Here is a 19,615-nt window from a genome sequence, read left to right on the forward strand (position 1 = left end):
TTAATCTTCACAGAAACTCTAATGTAATACAATGATACTATTTTACAGATATGGAAATAGAGCTCTGATAGTTCATGTAAACTGCACAAGGTCTCACACATATTAGGTGGCAAAAGTGGACTACAATCCAGTCAATAAAAACTGAATTGTCCTTCTGAGGACGACTAGATGCTAAGGCCACAGGAAACTGTGGTGTGGTGTTAATACACAGTTTAAAGAATATCTAAACCAACATTGTTTATTAGTATTCTTCTTTCTTTTTACTTTTTATTTCAATGTCAAGAGACTATTTTTAAATGAAGAAAATTGGAAATGGTTTTCTTTTAGTGAGTAAAAGTAGAAAGTGAAAAAATATTTTAAGAAGATAACTGAAAGTGAATTAACTGATTTTATTTTATTTTATTTTATTTATTTATTTGTGAGAGCGAGAGCACAAGCAGGGGCTAGTGGCAGGCAGAGGGAGAAGCAGGCTTCTCGCTGAGCAAGGAGTCCAATGTGGGACTCCTTCCTAGGACCCTGGGATCATGACCTGAGCCAAAGACATATACTCAACCGAAGGAGCCACCCGGGCATCCCAAATTAACTGATGTTTTAACTACAGTATAATAGGAACATTAATTGGAATAGTATTCTATAGAGAATTGAAAATATCTTTGATAAACATTCCAAGTTTTTTCTAATTATTCATTAATGGCATGGCTGTTATTGACAATAAATTAATTAGCTATGCTGATTTATAGTAAGTTAATACATAGATTTTGAGTCCACAGCACACAAGTACCAAGTACCAAATACTATGTGCAGTTTTAGTGTCTGTGTCTTCTTTGTGTTTATAGCAATATTGATGTCAACTCTAAGTACTTAATTGCCTCAATTTATTGAAAATAAATTGGGAACTAGTAATGATCAAAAGATATCACAAAATGAAAATGAAATTAGTGTGACTAAAGAAAAATTATGAAAAATAAACTAAAATATCATACAGTATAAAATAGTATGGACTTGAACACCTCAAAGGAACCTATGCAATCACAAACTCTATTACATATATGCTTTAAATGGTAATGACTTTCAGCAAAATAATATCCATTGCATAACACTAATATTTATTCATATGAAATTTATCAACTTTATAACATTCTTGGTTTTTACTATAAATATCCTTTAATTTTATAAATGGATAAGGGCTACCACCAGATTGATTTCTCTATTTCCTCCACTCTGTCTCAGTCTCTTGAAGGAGGGGGTCATCTATTATCTTTATTTTCTATGAATACATCCTGGTACTCAGTAGGCATTCCAGGCATGTCTGGTAAGTTGGAATTATTTTTATAAAGAATACTACTTTGATGTCAGCCAATTCCAATTTGGAAATTTGGCCCTGCTAAAAGTCAAGTTTTCAAAGTCTTTTTTATGTCTGAAAATATAGCTAAATATTGAGTGTTTTCAAAAACAATAATAGATGTAGGATAATAGGTCTCTTTTATTTCTAATATTTTTTATCCAAAATGTTAAAAGTTTGTGTTTCAAATGTAATAACTAGCTATCTGAAATCACTGAAACAGTTGATTACTGAAGAAGAGTCAGAAGAACCAATTCTAATATAGAGATTTGATAAAAGTATAATAATTTCAGTCACTGAAAAAATAATGTACCATTTAGATTGTTTTCCATACGTATAACTTAAACATAAATGAGAAATATTTATTTCAAAAGTAGATGGCACTACCAAATGGTTATTTTATTCAGAAACACTATTTTAGAAAGAATATGGGAAAGGATGAAACATGTATTAGCTCTAAAATAGAGTTAGGAGATTATGACAGTTGAGAAAATTTGAGCACTGATTTAGAATTTATCAAGGAAGTAATATGCTTAATATGCTTATGAATGTGGTTCAAAATATTAGATTGAGTAATTTTCAAATCATTTTATTGAGTAACTGACTACTACTTATTCTTTTTCCAAAATGAATTATTTTTCCTAGTTTTATAAAATATTAATTTGTAACCACAGAGTTTCTCATATCACTTGTTAGCAAACTTTGACTAAAGCAGTATTTGTATTATTACTTGATTTATATAATAAATGTATGTTTGAGAATTACCTTTTATTCAATGTGTTGCAGAGGAGTTTGTCAATGTTAGCTCATGCAATTTTCCAAAGAGAGTGAAAAAACTGAAGAGAAGAGGGTTTTTCCTTAATGTTCTAATAATATTTACACTTTTTAAATTTCCTGGTACTAAGAAAAAGTTTCTACTTGATTAAGCAAATCATCAATTTTATCATGACTCCTATATTCTTAGCAGTGGGAATATGGTAAGAAGACAAATAGAGAAACAAGGTGATGTTGATTTAATTCTTTAAAGGAGACTACTACATGTTAAGAATTCATTTTAGGATGCTTATTAAAGAAAACTAAAGTACCTTCAGTATGGATTTTGATGGAAATGAGCTTCTGAGATATTTTACCAACTTATGGAAAGATATCTTGATTTTTCTCCTTCGTGTACACTAAGTACAGAATGCTTTCCATTACTTACATCATGCTCTGTATAAACCATGCCCAACCATTCTACATAAACCATAACCGGTTTGGAGAATATATGATGATGAGTTGGAAATAGAGTTGGAGTAGGTATTTTGACTTGAAATATGTTCAATTAATATTTCCACCAAAGCATATATCGATATAAAGTCCTTTTATTTTTGACACTACACTGATTTTTTTTCATCAACTGCTCAATGAAACTTGCTACCAAGAAACAGAAAAATACTCTTGCTATACTTCCTAATTTCATAAAAGGTAGGCTTATGTTAATTAACTAGAAAATTACCAACATATGATTTGGCCTTTTCTCTATAAAAATTAGAAAGTTAATGGATATTTAAATTTGGATCCATAATCTCAGTGTATAGCTGTTATCTTTTCAAAATAAGAAATCTCAGTACAATGATATAGCTCAGACAATAGGTAATTTAGATATAGAAGAGCAAGCTTTATAAAATAATCACCAGATAGAATGTTTCCATTTTGCACGAATTATCTATTTTCTTAAAGAGCATCTGTGTAACATAAAAATTTCATGCAAATACTGTAAATTACTACATAGGATAAATCATCAATGTGTAAATATGTCACACTTATTAATAGAAACTGGCTATTTTATTTTCAATTTATCTCATCATAACTGGCATGTAATATGCAATAGATATTTAGTACTTGTTTTTATTATTCCTTTTATGCTTTCTTTTCTTTCTACTTTACCCCCACCCCACCCAATATTTGCATTTCACTTTTTTTTTAATTTTTGTGCTTTCAAATTATTCACGTTTTGGCTATTACTATCTATATTTTTCAGCTACTTTAAACTTTTTCTTTTGCTTTCTACATCTTGGTTCTCTTTCAGCTCATTCTCTAATTAGAATAATTACCAAAATATAGCTTTGGCTATAACTAAATGGGCACAAGTAAAATAACATCCAATACCTCTATGAGTAACAACTGCAAGCTCTTTAGTTCTTTCTATCTGTTCAGCATTTCTTGGTCTTCTCCTTGTTTGTGTATCTGCTTGATGAGGAGAGAGCCCGTCCTTGGACGTGTTGGGGTCCAGACCTGAATTTCTGAGATTCGTAACTTGCACTCGCTGTTCCTCGGAAAGTCTATGGCTGGTGACAGCTGTAACACTGGATACAGTAACATCTGCAGATGTGCTAGCAACAGCAAAAGCACCAGTGGTAGTCCTGTTATGCTCCTCTAACTCACCAGTGGAGGTAGTGTGGGCCAATGTAGAAGAACCTGTAGGACACAGTAGCACTAGATGCTAACTTTTTCTTTTACATTTTATTTTTTCTGATAAGTTTAATAAATTATATTCCCTTCTATTACCTTAAGGATAATCAACATGAAGAGGCAAAACACAAACAGGCCACTAGAATGTGAAGTAACCAGATTGGATGATTGCTTTGTATCAATCAACCTATGAATTAGATATCACACACAAATATACCACATTTTTAACTGTAACACATTAGGGGGGAAAAGGCAAAATTGTAAACCCTTTATGTGGTCCCTGAATCAATCTTCTTTGTTATTTATCTACAGATGAATATTAGCAACGAATGCCTGGCAAGTGACAAATTTTGACAGAATGGGTAACTGTGTAACCACACTTCTCTCAAAAGTATGCTTTGAATAGTCTGTGCCATATCTCTTCATAATTTCTGGGAAAAATATCAAACATCTCTATTTTAAGATAAGCAAGTGAAGGAGAATTTAAAATCAATGCCAAAATTAAAACAAAATGATTAAAAAATAAAACTCTGAAATAACTATTCTATGTAAATATCTATCTTAAACTTGCTTGCCAGAAAACAGCCACATGATAAAATATTCAATGTCATGAGCTTTACATGCTTTAGACTTTAGTGGGTTGTTTTTGGAAGTTGGGTAATATTTTTCACTATTTTAAAGTAAAAGTTGAGATTAACCAATTTTCAACTAATTAAAAGTAAACAATCATTATATTTAGAAATGATTGAAAATTAACTAATAGCTTGGAACTTTTATTCATGCAAAACTAGCTTTAATAAATGGTTGAGAATATCCAAATATCTCATAAGCATTTCATGGCATATATTTCTCTACATTCTTAACCTTATTAAGGTTTCACAGTATTTTAAAAATAGATTTTAAAGGTGCCAAATTAGGGTTTTCTTTTTCTTTTCACTTAAACCTTCTTAAAAGATTGTTCGTGGTAGTACATAATTCTTACAAAATGAAAAAAATAACCTTATAATAGAAGTATGAAATGGAATGAAGATATACTCAAAAGGATCTTGACATCTAAAATGCTTAACAAGAAAAAAATACCGAATTTTGGAAGTACAGCTACTAATTAGGAATAATCATCAGGTCCTGGTTAGAAAACTTCTGAGTATTTTTTAAGGCCAATGAGTGGTTTGTTTTCATATACTTGCCTTCTCAATAAACTGCATCTTGAGCTCCTATCCACAAAGTATAATTAGATATTATAAACAAAAATACATAGGAATATTTTAACCATTCTGCAGGAGGAAAATAGTTTAACCACTTAATGTGGTTTGGGCATGCTCTGCTTTCTTTTTTTTTTTCCTCTTGTGTTGCAGGCAGGTGGCTAGTAGGGCCGGTAATTCTGATTTCTGCTTTAAAGCCAAAAAGGAAGTCAAACATGGGGTCCTCTCATTCATAAGCAAACAAAGGGACACATGACTGCTACTAATTTTGCCAGCCTAAATTGTTTTACCTTGGTTAATTTGATTGAAAAATTCAAAAGAATTAAATTATTGTATTTTGAGGGGAGCCAAAGGTAAATGAGGTATGACAATTATGAGATTATTTTAGAGACCTTTAATATACTCTGAAGCATCAGTCAGGAAGAAGTTGCTATTGAATATTTATCCAAGGCACTTTGTGAAGATTACGATGTCCTAAATCCATGTTGGTTATGCAAATTGGCCAGTAACATTTACTAAGCTAATATTTAGTAAGATTTTTCTTTAATCACATGATTAAGCAATAACCATGCTTATAATACTAACATTTAGTAATTAACCTCATGGTAAATCAGACATTTGAAATGCCCATGTGCTTTTTACTATAAAAACAATCACTTGATCCATATTATCACCTGGGGAATTTAACTGAATCTTCCACTTTAGAAAGGAAGTATAAAATCAGGGAGGATGAAAAACTAATACTTTAAAACTTTGCATAACTGTGTCATAATTTCCAGGATTTAAATTTTAGTTTAAAAGAGGAAACCACTTAACTATAAACATATGTTGCAAAATACAATCTAAAAGTATGAAAAAGAATTTGTACTCTATCTCAAATCTCAATGTTCTAACCTTACTCCACTGGATAGCTATTTATTATATTCCATCACTGAAGTCATTATAGTTAATCACAAATAATCTCTTGTGTTTGGGTCAATAATTCTGGAATAATTATTGGGAATGTGTCTAAGTTTCTTCTGTAACTAATCTAAGACTTATAGTCCAATTCCAAACACACGCTTTATTGAAGACAACAAGATAAATACAGGTCTTGACCAAATTTGAGAGTTAAAACTGATCTTTCTTAGCCTTTAGATCCAGGATTTGCTAGCAATTCCAGACCTAAAATCTTCAGTAATAGAACTCCACTTCTGGCTAATGGTGGTGGTGGTTCAGTACTATCCTCTTAGCCTGAATGCAGAACAGGGTGCAGTGTTGGAATAAAGGATTGAAAAACCAATTTATCTAACAACCATAGTCCAACCAGATATATATTTCAACCAGATATTTTGCTAACTAGTTCTGATATTTTATGTATATTTTGTGTTCGTATCCTTTCTTCCCCATACTAGAATGCAAGCTCCCTGAAGCCTGAGATTTTTGTTATTTTTTCTATTCACTGCTGAATACTTAGCATCTAGAATGGTATCTGGTACACAGTAGATGCTCAAGAAATATTCATCAAAAGAAAGAATAAACGAGTAAAGTTAATAATAATGTTAAAATAATATTAACAATAATAATAAAGAGAATAAATTTCACAAATAAAATATGATCATATTTTTTACCATGGCAAAGTCATATCTCAAACATATAATGAAGAGAAATTCCAAAGAGAGGAAAACTGACAATTTTGTTTTTAACTTTCAAAGACATCATTTTGAAAAAGTGTGGATTCTGAAGATTTATTTGCATAAGTGAGAGTTACTTGAAGATTTGTGTCCTAATTCCCAACCCTTAAGAGTATACAATGTTCGTGTGAAATGGGTTTCCTTAGAATGTTCAAATTTCTGTAGAGTGAAAAGTAATCATATCTTATAATAGTAGGAGACAGAAGTGCATCTAAATGTAGTTAAATGTTTGATATATAAAATAGAATAATTTCTATAAAAAGTAACATTGATTTCCTTTATAAGGCAAAAAATCATCCATCACCAGTTATATCATATATTATATAACCATTTTATCTAAAATGTAGACCAATTTAGAATACTGGTTTTGGTACCACTTTAAATTGGCAGTGTGTGAAACACAGATTTTTAAATTGTCAAAATGCACCATTTACCATTTAACAGTTTAAAAACACTCAACATTTTTGCATACATAACTGTTTTATGAGGTAATTGCCAATGTTGGAAAAAGCCTTAGGATTATGTATAGCAACAATTCATTATTAAATATATTATATAGCTAATCCAATATTAAAATATATTTTGTTTTCTTTCAAAAATTTAAGTATGCTACACAATTAAGTAAACATTATCTTTAATAGCACAGTATTAAATGTATATGTTACACAACATACAACCCAAATTAAAGAATAAAATATACATTCAGAAAATCCATTCTTTGTTTGAAATCAAATTATGTATACAAGATGTGTTTTCCACAATTAGATTATCCTGCAAATAATTGCTTGTGATATATTTAAATATTAGATGTTTACAATATAAACACAGGTCTAACGTATATTTTATTAATATTCCTTAATAAAACATTTCTCAATATAACAAAAATAAAATGAAATGGTTTACATATATAAGCATGCTTCTATAAATCATAACTATATGTCATCTTTGGAACTATGATAATGGAAAATGACATATGTTACACATATAAATTGGCAAATTTAACAGTAATCCTGACAATATTAAATTTGGACTATATTATGTGTTATAATGAAAATTATGTTTTTGGAGGCTTTCTTATTTCAACAATATATCTTCAAGAGACTAAGCATAATTTATATAAAGCCATCTATAAATGTGTCATTTAGAAAGTGTAACAAATGAAAACTCATTTCATAATTGAATTTTAATCTATGATCAAATTTTTAGCCTTACAGATTTTTGAAACAATTTTGTGCCACTCTGCTTTGTAATTATTGTTTAACTCATCACAGAACTGAAGAACAGAATATGTTGCTAGAGATATGAGTGGTTGGCCCAATACATACACAGCTACATAAGTACATGTTAAAGATAATTACATATTCAAAGAAGTGGCTTTTAGATATTTATGTTTGGCATGTTATTTTATATACAAAATATATTCTGTTCCATTAATTTTAGTAATCAAGTGAAACATTTGAATGAAAATTTAACAAAATAATTCTATGAATAATTTTGTGGCATTACGATATATAATGAAGAAAAATACAATAAACATTTAACATGAAAACATGCAAAAGGAAAAATATACAAAATAACATCAAAATAAAATCTAAATACAACTAATGCAACAACTCTATTTCAGCCATTATTTAGATATTCTATAAATTTTAGCATATGTAATCGAATGTGTATTTTGTAGTTCTTCTATTTATTATTACTTGGGTGAAACTTAAAGAAACATGTCAATAAGTGAGGTAACTTTTGAAAACTAAATGCAGCACATGGGAATGAGGTAAAACAAAGCCACTGCTTTGTTACATGCTATAATTTTTAGGAAGCATATTGTAGTCGGGTACATAGCTTAGGTATTTTGCACGTTAAACATTATTAATTCCAGTATGCTAAAATCGATTAAGCTTCGTATATTTCAGTACAAATTAATGGATGTGTTTGTACTTTGAATATTCAACTTAGAGAAGAGATGGATAAACTGAAATAGAAAGTAGCTTTTAAAGTGTAAAAGAAATATAAATAATCTACTTTGATTAACTGTTACCTAGTATAAAATTGTCTCTCTGACTAGGAAAATTTTAAGTGAAACAATTCTGAAAAAAAAAATAGTTTGTAATTTAGTTTTAAGGAACAGGTCTATATTAGTCTTATAGTTTTTACTTTAGATTAAAATGTTATATTTATGTTGAAACTACATAAGATTATGATATATAAAATGCACCTCTAAGGAAAAAAAAATTCTACCAATTCAACTATGACATGACAATGCAAAAACCCTGCCACCTGCATTCAGATTTCTGAAATGTTAAAATGTGAAAAGATATTGATCTTCACAGGGTTCAGAAGAAATCAGTAATTCAAGTAACAGATTTTCTATGATCACAGATTAATTTAATTAGGTGTGTACTAATTTAAAAATAGAACTGAAACCTTAAATATAGGGGTGCCTGGGTGGCTCAGTCGTTAAGCGTCTGCCTTCGGCTCAGGTCATGATCCCAGCGTCCTGGGATCGAGCCCCGCATCCGGCTCCTTGCTCTGCAGAGAGCCTGCTTCTCCCTCTCCCACTCCCCCTGCTTGTGTTCCCTCTCTCACTGTGTCTCTCTCTGTCAAATAAATAAAATCTATAAAAAAAAAAAAAAAGCATCGGTCCCCTTGCTCTGAAACCTTAAATATAAATTCTTTCTGAATTGAATATGTATTTATGTTTCTATTTATATCATATATTTCTTTTCAAATTTCTAAGCATTAAATAGGGAAGTTAGTATTAAATTTTGCAAATGGATTTGTTATTGTTTATCAGGTACAAGAGATCAGGCTGATTTAATACGCAAAGTGAGTGAATAAATATTTGCAATCTAAGCTGAAACTAATGATAGCAAGATGTAATGATACATCTACTCAATTCGCACTTACTGTGAGTAAATAAACAATTATAAAACAAATATTCAACAAGATATTTACTAATGCCAAGTTGTTTATATGCGAGATAAAAATCCCATATTCTGAATTAAATATTGATAAATCCACATGCCAAGCAACCATAAATACCTTTATCTAAATGAAATATAGAAAATATCAAAAGTTTTAGAAAGTATATGGAGAGTACTGTATAGGGCAACCATGACAAAAACCATATATAAAAATATATATATGATAAATATATATTTATAACATATATATTGTAAATGTCTGAATGTTATACTAAATATCATCACAGTTTTGTTATAAAAATGTGAGAGAATAGACATCTCATTTCTTAGTACTAAAAATAAAGAGCCTGCTAGGGAAAACTTTTAAAATAGAGAGTTGTAAGAGTCTTGAAAATATTCTCTCTCTCTTAAAGGACCATTTCTTTTTTCACCTAGTTGATTAAAATAAAGTTGCAGAATCAAGCTTTCTCATCGTGTATTCCTTTTCAAACACTTTGGAAGTCTCGACTATTTATACTGGTGGATCCTAGGGGTAATTTTTTAATGTGCCCAACCACAAACACAAACACCACTTGTAGGAATAAATATCCACAAAATACAAACTGAAGTCTTTAGTGTAATGAAGCATAATGTTCTTCCATAAAGGTCACAATACTGACAATAAAACTTAAAGATCTGGGTTTCAAAATAAAATTGATGTCACCCTGGGGGCGCCTGGGTGGCTCAGTCGCTGGGCGTCTGCCTTCGGCTCAGGTCATGATCCCAGGGTCCTGGGATCGAGCCCCGCATTGGGCTCCCTGCTCCGCGGGAAGCCTGCTTCTCCCTCTCCCACTCCCCCTGCTTGTGTTCCCTCTCTCACTGTATCTCTCTCTCTCTGTCAAATAAATAAATAAATCTTTAAAAAAAATTGAGGTCACCCTTTTCACATTTCATGAGAATATGAGAAAGGGACAGATTGCTCCTCCACGTCTTTCTAAAACCATCTCCTAGAATCTTGCATTTTTAGGATTCTCTTGCAGCAGCAGCTCTTATCTCTCAGCTAAAATAGAAGTAGTTCTCATTCAACAAACAAAATGTAACTCAACACACCCTTGTTTAATTTCCTTCCACACCAAATCTCGGTGAATAGCTGCCAGTTACCTTGGAAGACATAAAGTTGCTATTAAGAAAAATGAATACTAGTATCTTTTATTCCAAAGTGTTGCATCAGGAATTCCTTCAATTTCAGGGTCTTGCTGTCTCTGATAATTGATATGTATCAGTAACTTTTTGAAATTAGAAAGCATATCTCAAACGGATGCAACCCCACGTCCCCTTGAATGTTTAATGAGTATGAGAGAACAATGAATAGGGCTAAACGTACTACTCTCTTATTTCTAAAAAAGAAATAAATATTTTACTTTATGTCAATGACTATTTATTGAGTGTTAAGTGTATTTTTAAGGATATAAATATAAGAAATTGAACCTGTCCAGATAAAAACCCTCCATTATAATATAACTGCAATTGATAGGGCACATGATAGGAGAGAAGGAAAAGAGAGAAAGAAACATCCAAGAATATATAAATCACTCCTTCATTTGTGTTTTCTCAAATCGGGTAGCATTTCCCTTCTCTTCCATTCTCCAGCACCCTTTTCACCCCTCAGAAAATATCTTATAATGGTGATATTTGGCATTGTGACGGAGAAAGGAGAGAAGTAAGGGAAAAGAACTGGTGAAGTTACCCTTTCTATCCATCATGGTTAAAAGAAAAAATAAGAGGCTTTATTCTGACCCTGTCCATCAAGTCCCTGAGTCCTTCTCACCTTGACTATTTGACTGTATCTATGTTTACCCTCTATTTCTTCTACAATGGACTCTAGTTTGTGGAAGGTGGATGTTCTTCATTTTTCATTAATTTTAAGTGTTCCTTTTTTTCTAAAGCCTAAAATACAAAGTTTACATAACACTGGTTTTGTGTATGTGATATGATTTGAAAGGAACCAAGGACATAACCTTACCCCAACATCTTTTTCTGTGTACCCAATGGTACTGAAAGATGCTCTTTGGGATTAGGTATTGCCCTCTTAAGATTTTCCCCTTAAAACCACACAAATAACTTTATGGTTGAGAGAACACACATCCTAGACTAAATGTTTACCTATTCATTTTGAATTAGTTTAAAGTCTTCTCCTCAAAATAAGTAATAGGGACAAATACGTGCTTGAGGAGTATGAAGCCTGCAATAGATCAGTGAATGCTCCTGGTTGAGGCATTTACCATAAATTGATACCTGGTCCCATGTGATTGTTATATGATTGTAAGACATGGGTTCATTACTAACAAGTGGGGTGTAAGGGAGGTGTGGGTGGGAAAGGGCTGACATAATGAAGGAAAGACTATTACAGTGTTGATCAATGAGAGGTTGCTGAGCAACTGGTGAGTATCTGCATAAATATGTTAAAGTAGAGCAGCCTAATAAGAAACTGAAGCCAAGAAAGTTTTTATTTTCCTGCATCATACACTCTGTAAGCCACTTTTTATTCTATAGCAGCTAATTAATTAGTAGCAGAAGTGATTTGCTTAAAAATAAATGCCAATCTTTGCTGAGAAACGTAGCATGCTAAAGGAAAATAATAAACCTTCAGAATTAGTAAGTACCTGTAGAGTTTATCTTCAAAGGCTATCATTAATCAGAAAGGCACATATGTTACACATTATATATTGGGGTATTATGTATAATTATCTGTTAGGATATTTAAAATATATATTTCCATATTGAAAGGTAAGTTTTTATATTCCTTCATGTAATTACTCTGCCAAGTTCCTTTTTTTTATTTTCTCACCCCAGAATACATTTTATTTCAAGACAGTATACAAACACTATCTTTTACTATCATCAATAAAATAAAGGTATGAATATTATAACAAAGATGGCTGAAATTTACATTTATACTTGGCTTCAAATAGGTTTTGTTTCTTTAGTTTATTTATGGAAACAGATGTGTTAAAATTGAGAGATAAAATGTGGACATCTGACTGAGGAGGATCTCAAAAATCATCTATTCTAACATTGTGACATCTGGCCAACAATCTTTGACCCGTTCTAATCACGGAGTAGAAAGTTTGATCCTCTGGGTGATACATATCAGAAGGTTAATTAGAACTTCCTTCACTCAAATCTTCCCTGGGGAAGAAACACATAAGTTCGTATTTTAAATACAAAGGAATCCCATCTTTTTTAGAGCTGAAGTTACTTGGAAAAACGGGAAAAATTAGAACAAAATATGAACAAAGAGATTCAGCAAGGGACTTGTGCTTTTACATTTTTTGTAGATGTTGGAAAAATAAACTTTATCTCATAATTATTCTAGAGAAAGAAAATATTATTTACTTAATGAATCTTTTTTTTAGAAACCTGGATTTTTTATTTTATTATTTTATTTTTTTATAAAGATTTTATTTATTTATTTGACAGAGACAGAGAAAGGAAGAGCACAGGCAGGGGGCAGTGGCAGGCAGAGGGAGAGGGAGAGGCAGGCTCCCCACGGAGGAAGGAGCCCGACAGGGGCTTGGTCCCAGAACCCCCGGGACCATGACCCGAGCCGAAGGCAGTCGCTTAACTAACTGAGCCACCCAGGCGACCCTACATAATGAATCTTTCTATTCTTCATCATTTCCACACTGAAGAAAGAGAGGATTTTTTCCCTTTTTTATGTTGCAGTTGCATTTCAAATATCTGATTTTAAAACCTGAGACAGCCCATCTTCCTCTTTTGTATTTCACAAACATGAATTAAATTACTACTGTGCATCAAGCACAAATACATCCCCCAACACACACCCACACACTTTATCTCTCTTTCTCTCTCTCTCTCTCTCACGTATCCACATCCCTGTCTTACAAGTAAACTGTCATGAATTTAAAAAATCAGAGCCATTGTAATATGTTCAATGAAAGATACATAGAGAACTATGAAAATACACCTGGAAAGCCCTTAGCTATCCTTCCAAAATAGGATGGACTTTCTAGTGGAAAAGACATTGGAATTGAGTCTAAAGGATGAGCAGATTTCATCTGGTGCATGAGGAATCAACAGACATCCTAGTCAGAGGTAACAGCTTAGAAAAAAAGGTGTGGCAGGGGAAAATGCAAGACATGCTCAGGCAATTGCAAATTATTTGGTATGGCAGGAATGAAGAGAGAGTGGTAGCAGATTTGGTAGACAGAGACCAGTGCTTGAAGAGCCAAAAAATTTTGACTGGAAAAGGACGCTTGAAAAGATAAAGCATCAATGCGAATATTAAGCAGGAGACTGATATGACAAGATTGTCACTTTAGGATTGTAAGGATTGTAATTGCTGTCATGTGGACAAGGTATTAGAGCTATATGGACTAAAGGCAGGGCAAATATTTAGCTGACTCCACCATATGGCTATATAAGTACCTTGAAATACGGTTGTTAGATTTAGTAAATAAAAACATAGGACACTCACTTGAATTTGAATGTCAGATAAACATTTTTTTTTTCCTGTAAGTATATCCTATGCAACACTTGGGACAGATTTATAATAAAAACTATCCACTGTTTATCTAAAATTCAAATTCAACCAAGAATCCTGGATATTATCCGGAAACCCTACTTTGAAAGCAATTCAGTCTTACAAACTCTGAAAATTTTCTGCATACTACACAAGTAAAAACTATTAACAAATATTGATTCATTTAGTGTAATATGCTTTGATTGATCCTATGAAAACTCATGGAATGCAGAGAGTAGGCATGATGACATCACAAGAACATCCAGAGAAAATTCATACAAGCATCTTTTTATGAAATGAAAACTAAAAGAAGGCAAGTTAAATGAAGTGTGCTAAGAACTTTTATTCCATTTGTATTTAAATTCTATATTCTTTTTAGTATTAAAAATAGCTAATACTCTAGCTATTTCTTCATTATAAACTGTATATTCTATACTTGAAGAAGAAAATAATATTAAGAATTAAATCTATAGATGACTCATACAAAACATTGCCAGTTCTCTTATTGATTCAATCCAAAGAAACCTGAATTGAAGATATTTCCAGGAAGAACTTTAATGGACTTTGAATTGTATCCAAGCACTAGAAATGGCAATGAATACTGAATAAATATATCATCCTCAAATTATCAAGTAGGCCTTTTTGACCTGTCTTTTCCCATCCTTGTTTTTTTTCAGATGATAGAAAATATAAAATGAAAGAAGAAAATTCAGTTATCTCTCTCTGCCCCATATACATATATACATATGAATACATATATGAATGTATATATAATGTATATATATAAATATATATATATATGAATGCAAGTTCTTATGTAGAGAGAGACTTATAAGAGACTCTACATAAGACATATATATGTAGAGAGCATATATATAGAATATATATATATTCCTGTAAAACTATATATGTATACATATTATGTATATCTAATTCTATAGAGAGACGCACATATACACTATACACATATATATCTATATTCTCTGAATTCTGAAAAAGCTTCCTGGAGAAAAGATGTTCTATTTGATCAAGATCACATACATTTTAATTGGCAGACATTCTGATGAAAAAGATTAATTAAAGCAAAGGAAGGTTTCTTACCCATTAAAATAGTTTTAAATACCTAAAAATTTTATGTCTAACCAGATGATTTTGGCATATTGTAATTGCAAAGGTAATAATATGAATATCCAAATATTTTTCTGAAGTATATTCTTAATTTTTATAAAGGTGATAGAAACTTCCTCTTCTCACTTGTGGGATGGTATCTTTGTATCTCCCCAAATTTCTGAACAGAGTTGATTAAGACACTACAAACATCTTTGGCATTCCAATATGTTTACTTTAAGTGACTAGATAACAGAACTATTTAAACAAACATGTTATAAAGAGCAACACCATTTACTGAGTACTAATTACGTTCTAGATACAGTCATAATTAGTTTATTTCATCCTCAAAAGTACCTATAAGCTGGGAATATTAAAGACTCACTTTGCTAGTAAGTGGAAAGCTGGGATTTGGACCTAAATTGTGCAGTCCCGAAACCACAATCCTACATTCTGCAAAATCGATACACCTCTATTTATCCTCCTCAATACAATACAGCATGTAAACCCTTGTGTCTGAATCTTGTAAGTCATTTATTTATGCTTGGTTTTCATTGTATTTCTTCCCCATCACTTGCTTCTCCAACACATGTCTGTTTCTGGGTCCTTCTTGCAATTCCCTTGCCTCAGGGGAGGATGGTTCTGTAGGGCTAAAAGGGAAATTTGCTCTAAGATCTCTCCATATCTTTCATTTCCTAACAGTTTAGGCCTCTTCAGGGGATTACATCAAGTGACAGGAGAGGGGAAATGACTGGGGTAGAGGCTAGAGGGCCAAGGAGAGTCAATAAAGATGACATAAACACCGCCCCCACTGCTGCTGCACTGCAGGAAAGTGTAAGGGTCCAGGAACCTGGACTCTTACATTTGGCTAAGATTCTCATCTCGGGCTTGTTATTCTTTGCTTTCAAGGGAACTGTGGGCTTAAACAACCACTGGGTGCCTTTCTCCCCATTGTCCATACACCGCAAAGACCCTTTCGATTCTTGTGCAACACAAGGGAAGAAGAAGGTGCCATTGTTTCTTCCACACTCCCTCCAAAGGACCTGAACAGAATTTTCCTCCTTTTAGGCACAATGGCAGCTCTCAAATGCATTTGAATTCAAAAGAACAAAGTAACATTTCTTGCCCAAGCCTGTTGATAAATTTCATACCTCTTTCACTTGCAAATAGAACCAAAATGCACACCACACGCTAATAGCCTGTCTTGTCATTGTTTTTCATTTCAGCTTGATACATGATGCCCCTGTGTTCTATTTCCACCTTTAATTATTACAGTTTTTCCCTCATAAAACCGTTCTTAGTAACCTAATTTTACTTATCTTTAAAAATTATCTGCTGCTTAATAGCTAAAAGACTCACATTATCATCCCTGAAGCTTCATACAGTGTTGCTAAACTGGATCATTTTTTTTAAGCATGAACAAAGTTTCTGTAAATTTCTGGGTCTAACTCTTAACTACAAGGACTTCTCCAACCTTCAGAATATTTCATGGAAGGTCTACTTTCTTTTTTTCTCAGTCCCACATAAATCATATTATTCAAGAAGAGCAGATACTTTCCTATAAAGACTTGCCCTAAGACCCAGGAATCAATTAGTTTTCAGCAACTATTCCGTGCTGATTCAAAGTCCTATTAATCATAGCCTCTAACAATTACCAATCATTTACTTCTAGTAAGTTCCATGATAAACATTTTACATTTAATCTTTGTAACAATCATAGGTGGTAGATTATAATTCATATAGTCAAGGGTAAACACCTTGATAAGGGCATTTATTCATATATTCAACTCATGTATTTATTCAACAAGAATTTATTGAGTACCTATTCCATGCCAGGCACTGAATGATCCAGAGGTACCGATTAATATAATAGCTGGTGGTGAAACACAAAGTGACATTTGAGCTAAAAACCTTAAAAAATGAAAAAGTGAAACATAAAAATAAAATACCTGATTGATCTGGCCTTTTATTCAGTCAGATTCCTTGGCTTGTATTGTTAATCTTGGTGATATACTGTTTCCTATTTAGTTATGATTTAGGCATTTCCCTTTATTTCTCTATAACTATGTTCCATGGTCTCTTGTGCTCTATATTTCTATGAAATAATATATATTTTTATTCAAGATATATTTTGATAATAAAATTTAAATATGTGAATTCCACATGTCATGAATAAAAATTAATGGCATCACTATTTTTATTTTACTCAAATACACATATATATTAGATGTCTCTCTACTAGTCACTGTTACATGATAGGATACAATGGTGAGCTAGAGAGATGGTGTAAGTAGAGAAACAAGAAAAAACTAAAAAAATATGATGACACTATGTTACTGTGTTAGGTTAATGTGGCCACAAATTCTTCGCAACTTTTTTTTTTTTTTTTGACAGGGACAGACACAGCGAGAGCGGGAACACAAGCAGGGGGAGTGGGAGAGGGAGAAGCCGGCTCCCCGCTGAGCAGGGAGCCCGACGCGGGGCTGGATCCCAGGACGCCGGGATCGCGACCTGAGCTGAGGGCAGACGTCCAACGACTGAGCCACCCAGGTTCTCCTTCGCCACTCTTTCTAGCAAGAGGTAGAGTCTGTTTCCTCATCTCTTGGATACAGGCTGTCTTCATGACTTGCTATGACCAACAGAATATAGCAGAAGTGATACTGTGTGAGTTCTAGAGTCTCAGTTCCAAAAAGCCTTGTAGTTTCCACCTTTGCTCTCTTGGGATAATTCCCTGAGACTGCTGTGTAAGGAAAATGTCTAGCATATTAGAAGATGAAGGGCACAAGCAGGGGAACTGAAGGGCCCCAGCTGACAGTACTGAGTGAGGCCATATTGGGCCTTGCATCCCAGTCAACTCTCCAGCTTAACGCGGCTACATATGCAAGCCAGGAGGCATCCCGACAACAAATAAAATTATGAGGAGTCATAAAGCATTGTTGTTTTAAACCTGTAAGACTTGGGGTAGCTTTTTCAAGCCATGGTTAACTGACACAATAAGTGAAATGCAGAGTTTTATAGGAATATATAATAGAAACATTAATCTGGTCTTGGAAGTGACTTAATGAAGAGAAGCTTCCTGAAGGAAATGATTTAGATTCAAATAAGAAAGATGAATAGGTGAAAAGAGAGGAAAGAGATAGTCCAGAAGAGCATCTACATGTATAAAGGTCATGAAGCAAGACAGATTTTGTTAGTTTCTAGGAATAAAGATCATTTAATATGTGTAAATCATAGACTGCAAGCAGAGAACCCAAGAATTTAAGCTGAAAATAGAGTTAGAAGGCATATTATGAGAATATAGTACAGTAGGTGTAGCACAAGGCACAGGAAGATATTCAGACTTTGTCATGAAGCCAACAGAAATATTTCCTCAAGTCCACTCTCAAACAAACCATATTTCTCCTATCCCTTCACAAAACCAGACGTGTTTCTTAACAAGAAGTTAGTATTGTGATAGGATGCATTCTCTTTCCACTGATGTAAAACAAAAAGCCTTCTTGAAATTAAAAAGTAGGGACACCTGGATGGCTGAGTTGGTTAAGCGGCTGCCTTCGGCCCGGGTCATGATCCCAGAGTCCTGGGATCGAGTCCCACATCAGGCTCCTTGCTCAGCAGGGAGCCTGCTTCTCCCTCTCTCTCCCTCTGCTTGTGCTCTTTCTGTCAAATAAATAAAATTTAAAAAAAAAGAAATTAAAAAGTAAAATTTTAGTAATTTTTAAATGCGGTCACCTGGGGTCCTTTCAAAACTGAAAATTAGAAGATATTTGACTTTTGGGGTGACTGGGTGGCTCAGTCAGTTAAGCATCCAACTCTTGATTTCAGCTGGGGTCATGACCTTGTGGTCCTGTGATCAAGCCCCACGTGGGAAGGGGAGTCTGCTTGAGATTCTCTCTCTCCATCTGCCTTGCCCCTTGCCCCACTTACACATGTGCACACATGTGTGTGCACAAACATGCTCTCTCTCTGTCTCAAATAAATAATACTTAAAAAAGAAGGTATTTGATTTTTTTTTAATCCACAAGCCTTATATATTTATGTTCATTTCCCCCTGGTTGCTATTTTTTAATTTTCTAATGTCATGTCAATAAGGACCAACTTCATCAATTCCTAACAGTGGTAGGTAGACTTCTTTGTTGAATTAAAAATATAACTTCACTACAAGATCAAAGTCTTTTGTTAAAGGATGAAACTTATGTTGTGTAATTTCAGTCACTCGCCTGAAGTTTTGCACAAGACTGGGGGAATGTCAGGAGATCTCAGAGCTTCCAGTCACACCATAGAGTCACCTACAGTCTATCTGCAAAAATAGTTAGCTCAAGTGTATCCTTATGTGTGATTACAAAATGTGTTCTCAAAAATTGCATTTCCTTTCAGAAAGATGATTTTTGCTATAA

At 32.9% G+C, this 19,615-nt stretch overlaps 1 protein-coding gene across 4 annotated transcripts in view; it reads right to left on the reverse strand.

The window, feature by feature from the left end:
• CSMD3 (CUB and Sushi multiple domains 3) overlaps positions 1-19,615 on the reverse strand; it is a 1,160,406-nt gene that overhangs the window by 712,116 nt on the left and 428,675 nt on the right. Inside the window, exon 7 of one of the 4 annotated variants that reach the window (XM_027574666.2) lies at positions 3,491-3,799. The exons of the other annotated variants lie outside the window; for them this stretch is intronic. Within the exon in view, the coding sequence (XP_027430467.2) occupies positions 3,491-3,799 (309 nt within the window). The remainder of the gene's footprint in view (positions 1-3,490; positions 3,800-19,615) is intronic. 4 annotated transcript variants of the gene reach the window in all.

This window comes from Zalophus californianus, chromosome 4, assembly GCF_009762305.2.
Source record: "Zalophus californianus isolate mZalCal1 chromosome 4, mZalCal1.pri.v2, whole genome shotgun sequence".
NCBI lineage: Eukaryota > Metazoa > Chordata > Mammalia > Carnivora > Otariidae > Zalophus > Zalophus californianus.